The sequence below is a fragment of the Cenococcum geophilum genome, assembly GCF_001692895.1.
Source record: "Cenococcum geophilum 1.58 unplaced genomic scaffold K441scaffold_97, whole genome shotgun sequence".
In the NCBI taxonomy this organism is placed as follows: domain Eukaryota; kingdom Fungi; phylum Ascomycota; class Dothideomycetes; order Gloniales; family Gloniaceae; genus Cenococcum; species Cenococcum geophilum.
Genome location: NW_027137655.1, coordinates 303,908 through 316,241, shown reverse-complemented (window position 1 = coordinate 316,241; position 12,334 = coordinate 303,908). Strand labels below are relative to the sequence as shown.

Below are 12,334 nucleotides of genomic sequence, written 5' to 3'. Positions count from 1 at the left end.
ACTAGATAACTTCCTTATTAAAAACCTTTATAAGGATTATATAATTAACTTTATCCGTCCTAAATTCTAATACTATTTATACCTAAAGTTCTTAAAGCTTTTTAAGCGCTTACTCCTTCGTACGAGTATAAAGCTATTTTAAGTTAATAGAGATTACATAGTCTTTCATAAGGTGTTTTTTTTATATTTATAGTTAATAGTGCTAAGTAGCTTTCGTACTGGTTGCAGTATATAAGCCTTTAGTTCTTTTTATCGTATATTAGCTTATTTTTGTATAGTAGGCAAGTAAATTTATAGACTGGAGATTAAAGCTAAGCCTGTTATGTGCTAGAGCTCTTAATTAAGCTAGGAGTATTTTTAAGAAGAGATGAATCCGCTTCTAAAGCCATGTTTCGTACGATATTACAGTAAAAGAGCAGTAAATTTAAGAGAGAAAATTTGATGGGGAATGCTAAGGAATATTACGATACTTTAATACGATACGAGATATCGTATCGATAGTAGATCGTCGATCCGTATCGCGATAAGATTAGATTTCGCCCACACTGTTCTGAGCAGCCAAGAAAAGGAATCGTAGGGGAAATGGCGAAGACAAAGATTACAGATAGACACATTATCCTTTCTAAGAGATTCAGGAGGCGGCGATCGAAGAGAGCACTTATCCTGAATGCTCCCACAAGAACACTAAGACAGAAGCAGACCATGAACCCTTTTGATCACTAACAGGGGGACCCGAATACCTGCAGGACCTAGAACCGAGAGGTTATTCCTACGACAACCGAACCGCGTATATCGCGAAAGTAATGCCCAAACCTAGTGCATGAGGTATTACTATCAACATCGGGAGGTATTGATACAATTTGGGGCGAGGACAATGCTTGAGGAGCGCTCTACGATTTGTAGGCGGGACTTTCTCATTTCCTTGAAACGACGCGCACAGGTCATCGCACAAGGGCAAGGAAACTCGTAAATCGTTCTCGACGTGCGAGCGGGTTTTCACGTAGTCCTCCAGCTGCTGGACCTGCTTTTGGCTTGCTTGTGTGTCTGGATGCTTCTTCCCAAGCTTCTCGGATCGAACGTCCCGGATATGGTGGGCAACACTTAAAGCTTTCACGTACTTCTTCTGCCACTCCAGCACTATCGCAAGATGCTTTAGGGTGTTCAATGTCATCAGATGGCGCTCTCCATACACCTTGCGTACAATGGGGAGGAGAGACGATATGACTTCCTCGGCCTCTTGGTATCGAGCTTTGTCGCGGAGCAAGCTTCCTAAGTTCTGGTACGCTTGGATTGTCTCAGGATGCTCAGAACCTAGTTTTCGTTCGAAATCTATAGCTACTTGGCGAAATATCTCTTCTGCCTGATCTAGTTTGGTCTGATAGTGAAGGACAGCGGCAAGGTTGCTCTCATTTCTCAATGTCTCATGGTGATCGTCTCCGAGGACCCTTCTCCGACCGAGAAGAGCTTTTCGAAACCATTTCTCTGCCTCCGGAAACCGCTTTTGATGCTGGAGCGAGACACCCAAGTTGTTCATGCTTCGTAGCACAGACGGATGATCGGCTTCGAAGATCTTGAAACGGGCGATCAACACCCGGTGGAAGCGAGCTTCGGCATCCTTATGTCTTCCTTGAGCTTGTAAACACCGGCCGAAGTTGTTTATGGTGGTCAGAATGTCCGGATGGTTTGAGCCTAGTGCCCGAATTTTCATGTCCCAGACTCGAAGATGGTAGTGTTCCGCATCTTTGAGCTTTCCTTGGCTCTGACATACTAGTGCGAGGGTGTTGAGACTGCGGATCGCCTCTATACTGTACAATCCCGGATGAGATGGCTGAGCAACTAGGACTTGCTTGCCGATCTGAGCAGCAATGTCATAGCGACCCATACAATGTTCTGCAGCTGCCAGATGATTGAGAAGAGGGGCCAGTACAGTAACATCAGAGAATACATTTGACTTCAACTGGATCATCTCTCTCGTGAGTGACTTGACTTGATCGTACGCTGCCATATCTCTTAAAAGATAAGACACGTTGGTAGCTAAAGATATCGAGGTTGTCAGACATTTGCTGGGTAGTTGGTGTTCGCCGCAGAGGCCGACAAGAGTGCTAAGGAGGGAGACCACATGGCTTGAGTAACAGCGGGCTTTGCAAATGGTATCCTGGCATTTTAAATCTGTCGGAAACAAGAAATCCAGGAGATCGAGCAAGCTCATGATGCAGTGAAGGAGCCAAGGTATCGTTTTCAGATGCGACCTGATCAATGCGCGTACAAAAGGATTGAGGTCAAGCGTATCGGTAGATTGATCGTATGCAAAGGCAGAATACGCTTGCAGCACTGCCATGGCATGGGCGATCTGATGGGGTTTGCCGAGCGACCTGAGGATTATGGCAGGGATATTTCGACTATCCAGACATACCATGGCTACCAGAATGCGAACAGCTTCCGGACTTTGGCTTTGGATGCCCTCGAGAGAGATTACTGGAGTAGTTGTCGGAGGAGAAGCTTGATGCGTATCATGGTAGAGTCTAAGTCCAGCTAGGATCAGACGAGATGCCGTTCTATCGTTTATCAAGTGGGAAAGATATTCCCGCGCTGACATGGGGTGAGATGACATGACTAGGCCTGCTTGGACGATGGCGATAGGCAAATATCCGAGTGCCGCTAGAAGCTCGTCCGCATCTTCGTTATCGTCGGGATCGATCGGGGCATAGGAGCGAAAGAGGTTGCGGGCATCATCCAACTCCATACCATGCATTTCAATAACCTCCACTGAGAGTGAGAATTTGCTAGCAAGGCTTCGGTTTCGCGAATTAATTATGATACGACCATGAGAACTGCGCGGGAGTAGCTCGGAGAGTTGGTCATCGCCGAAGAAAGTATCTATGTCCGCGTTGTCGATGATCATCAGCCACGGAGGGCAAGAGTTTGATTCCAGCAGATTTTTGATACCCTCAAGATTCATGACTTCTCCATCAATGATTCGCTGAAACGTCGTTTTGAAGTGTAATGCCGTCGAGCCATCGAGCCAGAAGACCAACGTTTCAGGGGCCATTTGGTGCATCCGGAAAACGAATTCTCGAGTAACTTCAGTTTTACTGTGTTGTGTTAGAGAAAATATGAAAGAGCAAGGTTTTATTGCTCAGGGGGGTTGACTTACCCTATGCCACCGAGACCCGTCAAAACAATTCGACATGGATGGTCGAGTTGGCCCTTCACCGGATTTACCATTTGCACCAGAGCATGTAGCGAACGGGTTTGTCCAATGAACCTCGCATTTTGACGAGGCTTGTAAATTGCTGATCCAGGTTGGACCGACTGAAGAAGCCGATGCTGCTGAAGGAGCTGAAGTTGGGTTGATAGCATCACTTGCAATAGCTCTTTCATTTCCCGAATGCTTACACTAAGTTTGATCAATATTGAGTCGAATATGGAGATGATCGCAGAGCACATACTGAATATGATACCGATGCAAACTTTCGCTTCCGTGTCTGAATGACGACAGTTTCCTGCCTATCTCTTTCTCCCTAAAAACAAGCTTAAATGCCTTCCTCCACCTCGTCAACCTACTATCTCTGGCACCGATTGACAATTCCTCAAGCCGTGGTTTTAGCGTCGTAGCTTCGTCCTCGAATCGCCGCAGGATGGCATGCGCCTCATTATCCCTTAGCAAAGGATCAGCCTCGAGCTCCGAGATGAGGCGGCGAAAGCTTTCGACCTCGTGGTGCCACTGGTGCAAGGTGAGGGGTGCGGAGCGAGCCCGACTCGAAATGTCATGGATTCCGCTGGCGCCTTTGAAACCACAGGCCAGGAGCTGCGCGAATGCGGCGGTCGCACCGAAGGCAGCGATGACCTCTCCCATCACGTATCAGGCTGGGTCTGAGATGATCGTAGTGGCGACACTCTTCTTATACACCGATGCAAGGCAAGGCCGGGATGCCTCAGGCTTGGGGAGCGTTCATGTATGCATGACGGCGTCCAGTAAGAAGCGGCCAGCGACGCAGAAGTTCTGCGCGATGATAAGGCTGAAGAAGGCTGAATTGTTCAGCGAGATGCATTGATTGGTCAGCACGTCCGCTTTGCAGGACATTGAGATGGTTTTCGGACTGTGTCTCGTTGCAGGGGGAATTGGGGCAAGATGAATATATTTGAAGCTTTAATTTAAGATTACAAAAGACTTTTGTGTGCTTGGAGAAACCCGCATGCGGGCTAGAAGACCGACTCCTCAGGAATTAAAACTTTAGGAAAATCCTTCAACGGTTGGAAACAGGGTGTAGCTCCATATCTATTTCTTGCGTCCCAGAGCAGTGAAATGAGACCGAGCATATATGTGAGTACACATGCCTTCGAAACTGCAATGGATTTCGTCAAAAGACCAGTTGAGAGTGCTTGCCTTCCTTGGCAAGGCAGACTCCACCGCTAGGCGTACGGAAATCGTTTCGCCTTGCGAAGAGAAGGCTGAAAGGCTGGACGAAAAGGGAAACTCCCTTGACTTCCAAAGTTGAGTAGAGATAAGTGAGAATCTCTTGTTTCGTCTCAGACCTTAGCTACTCTCGCAACTGCACCAGTGATGGAATTGGATTGGCATCTATTTGGATTGGCGGTGGAGCTCCGACTGGATCCGGATCTGGATCCTCTGATCCTATCACCGGCGTGGCGTGGATTGAAGCTCGTGGACCTTACCACTACTACAGGAGCATACAGCTCGGCCAGTGTTGCCGAAAGCTCCGTTAGTGCCCGCCAAGGCACTAAAACCCCGGCTAGTGTTGATATTTTAACTCCGACACAGCTCGTGAGGGGACTTTTTTTATTTTTATTTTTATTTTATTTATTTTATATCTATTGTATTATACTACGTACAATACTGCGCATGCAGCCTCTAGGCTATGGCGCTATAGTTCTATATACATGAATCCTTTTTAGGCAGCTTAACATATACTAGTAGCTAAGTGGACACTCCGGCCCGTTTTTGCTAGGGGAGTCCTAGCCTATTAGTGTTTTGTCCTAATATTTTGCTTACTATTATCTAGTTTACACCAAAATCGCACTAAGGAAATCCTAGCTCTTTTATCTATTTCTACCGTATTCTGCCGTTTTTAGAGTAGAAAAAGCGCTCTAAAAGATAGATTTTTAACGTAGTTTTGCATATAAGAAATAAGAGAAACTATATAGCTTACTAGCTTAAAAGTAGCTACCAATTACCCCTATACGACTGTTTTATTCTATACCCTATTTCTTCTCCTTGCTAAAGAAATAGGTAGGGAATTAGTAATTACGTCAGGAAAACGGGAGGGTGGTAGGGGCTAGCCAGGGGCTAGCCCGGGGCTAGCCCGGGGTCATTTTAGCTGGATCCGCTGATCTGCTCATGTATACTTATTTACGCTAGCCCGGGGCTAGCCCGGGGCCATATTAGCAACATTAACACATTTTATACGTTTTATACGTTTTATACATTTTATACGTTTTATACATTTTATATAATATTTCCTATAGCTGCAATATATATAATTATAATAAAATTCAAAATTTAAAATTCAAAATTCAAAATTTAAAATTCAAAATTCAAAATTTAAAATTCAAAATTCAAAATTCAAAATTCAAAAATTTAAAATTAATAGTAGCTATAAGGGATATCTCTCGCAGAGTCTCCAAATTGTCAATTAGCGGCGTTCCCGATGATCCGCCGGCCATGTACTGATTTCCTAACTAGGCCTAGTGCCTGTCCTACCTATCCTACCTGTCCTACCTGTCCTACCTATCCTACCTATCCTACCTGTCCTACCTATCCTACCTATCCTACCGTCTAACCGTCCTACTTGTTTGTGCCTACCTGTCTATACCTGCCGGTCGTGCCTACTTGTCTATGCCTACCTGTCTATATCTATAATTCGGGGGAGAGGTCAGCCCGATCGAAGGCTCTGCTTAATTTAATTGCGATTGATTATATTAATTCAAATCGTTCTCTCTGGGCGTTCGCTAGCTGTACGTTTAAACAGTAGTCGTCTGGGGTGCCTCCCTAAGAGGCCTTGATTCGATTTGATTTGGTAATGGGATAATATCAAGGCTCTAGTTCGATTCGATTGATCGATTGAATTGATCGTGGTGTTTGCTGGCTAGTCGTTTAAACGATTATCGTCTGGCTCTGGCGACGGTCGTCTGGTTCTGGCGACGGTCGTCTGGTTCTGGCGACGGTCGTCTGGTTCTGGCAACGGTCGTCTAGTTCTGGCGACGGTCGTCTGGTTCTGGCGACGGTCGTCTGGTTCTGGCGACGGTCGTCTAGTTCTGGCGACGGTCGTCTAGTTCTGGCGACGGTCGTCTGGTTCTGGCGACGGTCGTCTGGTTCTAGTCACAGTCCTCTAGCTACCGTTCTGGTGCCTCCCTAAGTAGGGAGGATGTAAGGAAGGAAGGAAGGGTAAAGGTGGCATTTAGGTGTACAAGGGGTATACAAAGGCACGTGTAGAGGCTGTCGGGAATATAGCGGGGACCCGATGGTACTTCGGACGATTTAGATGATAAGGAAAATCAAAGTCCTGCTAGGAGCCTACTAGGAAGCCTACTAGGAGCCTGCCCGGAGGCCTTTAGGATTTTAATACCCTAATAGCAATAAATATAATAATAGTAATAATATTTATTTTATAGCTATAAGCTAGCATAGTGCTAGCGTATAGCTCTAGGGCTTAGTTAATATGGCTAAAAGCTAGCCCTAGGCTAGGGGGGGTTAGCTAATATAGCTAAAAGCTAGCCCTAGGCTAGGGGGGGTTAGCTAATATAGCTAAAAGCTAGCCCTAGGCTAGGGGGGGTCAGCTAATATGGCTAAAAGCTGGCCCCGGGCCAGGGGGGGTTAGCTAATATGGCGGAAAGCTAGCCCCGGGCCCTAAAAACACTTTTAGCGAAACTAAATTTCCTGCGCCACTTCCCGTTTTCCTGACGTAGTAGGTACTCTCCCTAAAAGTAACCTACTAATAGTATTTTATAGGGGCGAACCTTGTTATATAAACCCACTCCTATAGGAAATTTTTTACGAGGTTGTCTATATAGGGTATAAACACCAATTCGCCTATACACCTTATATTTAACGTGCTAATGGTAACACGGGCCGGTCCCCTTCCCCTATCCTATACTATAAGCTCGGACCCCCAGAACTCGGTTACCTCCCAAACTCAGTTACCCCACCGAATCGGCCACACCACTTTGGAAGCTATTTACACTCAACAAAAATTAATTAATTATTTGCCCTTATATACCATTTAGTATATCGGCTTCTGGCTTTCTATTTAGCGTATTTTAAAGCCTTAATTTTAGCCTCTTTACCCTTATTTTGGCCTTTTTTCCCTCTGCCTTTACTATAGCTTTATTAATTGCATCTATATATTTTAGTATTATATTTAAATCTACCATTATCTATTTATATAATTTTGGACTTTTAAGGGTTTTAAGTTATAATTATAAGCTATATATTTAAGCGCCTATGTATATAGCCTTTAGAATAACTCTCTAAAGTTGTTAACTTATTTTTTATAAAAGTAACTAAGTCTTTTAATTAAGTATATACTTATTATAAAGGCCTTAAGCTATATAATATATATGATAAGGCTTCTTTAGGGTCGTTATATTATTAAATTAATTACTATTAGCTTTTTTAAAGCTTAACCCCTTTATTAAAGCCCTATTTTTAACCTAAAAATATTTAAAGCCTTTATATAGACTTTATAAACAAATACTAAAGATATACTGCCTAAAATTAGTTATTTTTATTATAAGGCCTTTTTATAGGTCTTATAGTAATACTTAGTAAAATAGTACTTCTTAATTAGAGCTATATTACTAAGATATATATACTTTATAATTTACTTAAAATATTTTAACTTAATAAAGGAGATTTAAAATAGCTTTAAGGGTTATTATAGTAAATAAAGTAGCAAAAAGAATCTATATATTGTATATTTTATATTTTATTAAAAACTTAACTATGTAATAGCTTATATAGCTATTAAAGAAATATAATTAAGCTTTATTACCAAAAAAAATAGTTTTAAGTATAAATTTTTTGTAATAAATTGCCTAAATATAATACAATTAGCCGTTTAACTATTCTTTTGGGCTATGTATATTTAATAAAATACTTTACCTTAGTATACTTATATTAATTAAGGGTATTTTCCTTTAAAGTAAATTATCTAACGAAGGGTAAATATTGTCTTTATAATAAATACCTATTTATAATTATTAAACAACTTTATAGAAAACTTTTTTAAAAGATATATCTTATTATAATTAAATTTATATATACGCTTAATATAACTCTAAATTTGTCTATATTTTAGGTCTTCTTTACCTATATATTAACCTTTTTTTACACTCTGTTAAAAAGGCTATAAAACTTTTAAATTTACTTTAGTTATAACCTATTAATTTATATACCTTCTATTAATTAGGTATATATAATTTTTATATAAAGATTTTATTTAGATTAGCTAATTACCTATATTTTATTAAGGGGCTTAGTATTACTACTTTAACTAAAGACTTAAGCTATTATTTTTTCATAATTACGTATATAATAGGGAAATTTTTTATAAATCCTATTTAAGTACCTAATTGGCAAGGAAGGCCTACTATATAGGAGTTAATTGCTATTTGCATTGGTGTACAAATTGCCCTAGTGTCCGCTATTTAATTATTGCATAAAATTGCCAAAGGGACACTATATGCAAGCACTGATTTTCGTATAGACTTATAAACATTAGATTTAGAATCTATAATACTTATTTATAAGTTCTACTTATTTTGGTCTATATTGATTAATTCGTTGTAGAGAAAATAGGTTAACAAGTCAGTAGTTTAATTTTGGTTAGGTGGCCGAGTTTAGGGGCTAACCGGGTTCTAGGGGTCCGAGCTTAGCTACCCTAGCAGTACATCGTCTGCGGTACGTCTATAGTGTGCCTGCGGTACGCCTGCGGTCCTCTATAGTTTAATTGCCTATAGCGCGACAGCCGTGGACCAGTTATAGTAGAGGTCGTCTATAGCATAACGGCTGTAGACTGGTTGTAGAAGGTTATCTACTCTATAGCGGACTGGTTATAAAGGAGGTTATCTGCTCTATAGCAGACTGGTTATAGAGGAGGTCGTCTACCCTATAGCAGACTAGTTATAGAGGAGGTCGTCTACCCTGCGGCAGACTAGTTATAGAGGCGGTCATCTACTCTGCGGCAGACTAGTTATAGAGGTCATCTGCTCTATAGTAGACTGGTTATAGTAAAATCGTTAGTTATGGTAGCTAGCGTCGTGGTGACGTGTCTTTAAGGGGTATATAGCCGGCGGCGCCCTTGCGACGACGGACGGAGGAGTAAAGGGGAGGCGACGGACCGTGAGGGGACTTTGTAGATAGGGGGCTATAAGGACACGATTGTGGAATAGGATAGATTGGTAAGAGAGACGAATCCTTAAGGAGGTAAGGCCTCTGGGATCGTGGAGACTATATACTAGGGGCATATGCCTCCAGCACGTAACCGGCGACTATCTAAGGGGCGTCTAGGGGTTATCCTAAGGGCAACCTAAGGTGTCCGCAATAATATCCCTTATATTGCCCCCCCCCCTTCTTATAGTTGGCCCCTAATCGCCATTGCCTTACAGTAGGGAGATTATAAGGGCTCGTCCCGGAAGGGGTTTAGAGAGATATTAGAGAGGTATTAATATACTACTATATATTATTTATCTATCTAACTATAACGTTTCCCGCCCTAACGTCGCCATTCGGCCAAAAAGATACGAAGTGCTTGCGAACTTGTTCGTAAGCGCGGCGGGATCTAATATATATACTCTTACACTAACCCCTACTTTAAACTCCTAAAAAACCTTAATAAGGAAAAAATATAACTAGAGAAAAGATATAAGGATTGCTAGGAGACCTATTAAAAGCCTATTAGAAGTATACTAGTAACTACCTAGGCTAATATAGGGATTTTTATATAACTCTACTTCTAAGCCTTTATACCGGTCTATAATTAATTATAAGTATTATAGATAATTTAGTGTTCTAGTATAGTTCCGTAAAACCTTTTAGTATAGGATTTAACATATAAAGCCTTAGCTTGCCGTTGTCTTTAACTATTAAGATATAGTTTATAATTCTTTCTTATAATCCTTTTCTTATAATCCCCTATATTACTAATATATTACTCCCATATTTACCCTTAGGCTATTAGATACGGTTAAGGTATTAATTAGTTATTTAAAGAGACTTATCTCTTAAGATTTAGTGTATATATTTTTATAGTTAGTAGTCTTATATTATATATTTAGCGTAACTCTACTACCTAGCAAATAAGGACATTTTGTAATAGCAATTATAGCTATTATATAATTATTAAGAACGTCTATAATATTAATCTTTAATACTATAGTATTTTTTTAGGTATAATTTAACCTATATGCGTCTTTAATTAATATCTTAATTGCCTTCCCCTAGCCGCGTACTTAGTTTTTATAAGGAAGTAATAGCTAGATAGTTTATACGCGTATTTCCTTTCTTTTAAATAGCGCTATTATAACGGAGTTATATTAGTAAGGTTACGGCTATTTACTAAAAGGGTATTAGATAGTAAAGTATAAAGATACTGTCTGTATAAGTAGAGGTTGTAAATTGCATTACGCGCAGAGCGTATGCGGCAGGGGCCGCATGGCGTAGCGTAGGTCACCTGACCACCTGCGGCCCGATAGATAGCCCGACCTTTACTACCCCTTTCTTTCTCTTTTGGTAGACGACAAAAGACACGAATAAACCAAGAACCAGTTACCTTATATTGCAACTGCAGTACCCCCCCGGGTGATACCGACAGATACTTTACTTATTAAGCTTAATCCTTTTCCTTAACACCTTATTTCCTATTATTAACCTTCGTCCAATTTAGACGTATCTTTAATATATTATTAAGATTTTCTTCTTTATTATTATTAATTTAATATGCCTCTTTATTCTCCTACTAACTACTTTTTTAAGTAAATTCTATAGTATATTTTAGCCCTACTATTATATATAGAACCCTAACACCTACTAACTCATAACTAGTACTAGCCCTACCTAAATAATTTTGCCTATACGTCTTTAAAAGACTAGAAGTCTAATAATAGGATTTGGCTTAGAAGTAATAAAAGTAAGAGGAAATTGAAGCTCTTGCTGCACTTGGCCTAAAAAGACCAAAACCAACTAAAAGAACCCTAAAAAAACACCTAGAGAATCCCCCTAAGATGCATATATTATAGGGGAGGCACACATTAAGCGACGGTGGTTTATATTCGCGCGTATCCACTAGAACTACGCCTAGTAATAGACCTCTATAATAAGAATAGGCGAATATTATACTATAAAGCAGGAAGACCTTTATTAAAAAGGTACTAATAAAATATAAAGCTTATTAGACATATCTAATATCCGCAGTTATAGGGGAGTAACTATTAGCTATAATAAACTAATACAGCTAGTAGAATGGCTCCGCTAGTCCAGTAAACCTTAGGCGCCCCTTTAGTAAACCCTTAATTAAATTCTCTAACGGCTAAGTAAAATTAAAAATAAATAAAACCCTTTTTTACTAGCAAACCGCACCTAGGCTACTATAGCTGCGCTTTTATAGCATAGGGTACCTACCCCCCTAAAGATAATAACTGGGTATATAATTATAATATAACTAAATATAGAAAAAGTAGAGGGGCTTAAGGGATAATTAGAAATAAAAGTCCTTATAAAGATTTATAAAGAGGTCTATAATGCTATTATAGTCCAATACTTTAGGAGCGGAGATATTAGAGTTACCTTAAGGGACTAATAGGCAAAGGAATAAGCTATAAAGGTAGGAGATAGGCTAGGAGAATGTATTAGCATAAAAGTGCTTTATAAAGATTACCTAGTTAAAGTCCTAGCAGTCCCCTTAAGCCTTAGGGTAAAAAAAGGACGCTAGGCGGATAATATAGGAACTATATATAAGATAGTAAAATAAATGGAATGCTTTATACTAGGACTTAAAATTACCTAAATTTAATAGCTTTAATAGGAAAATATAAACTAAGTATATAATAAGAATAATAAGAGGATATAAGGGTCGCTAGAGACTTACTAGGAAGACGCTAGTTAAATATATAGCTCCCTTATTATTAGTATATATATACTAGGAATGCAAAAACTCCTTATCTAAAAAGGTATTATTAATAATAATTTATTACTTAACGTCTAATTTAGATCCCTATTAGGCCTACGCGGACTACTCCTTATATATATAGGGAGAAAACTCTATTTAAGAAAACCCTATAATCTATCTTTTTGCCTTTTAGGACTCGCCTATAAGGC

The 12,334-nt window shown here is 40.0% G+C and overlaps 1 protein-coding gene across 1 annotated transcript; it reads right to left on the bottom strand.

Moving 5' to 3' along the window:
• Window positions 1-281: 281 nt before the first annotated feature.
• K441DRAFT_671361 (TPR-like protein) lies at window positions 282-2,981 on the bottom strand. Its single transcript, XM_067650416.1, has one exon. The coding sequence runs from the start codon at window positions 2,957-2,959 to the stop codon at window positions 770-772; it is 2,190 nt and encodes a 729-aa protein (XP_067496564.1). The 5' UTR covers window positions 2,960-2,981; the 3' UTR covers window positions 282-769.
• Between the last annotated feature and the right edge of the window lie 9,353 nt (window positions 2,982-12,334).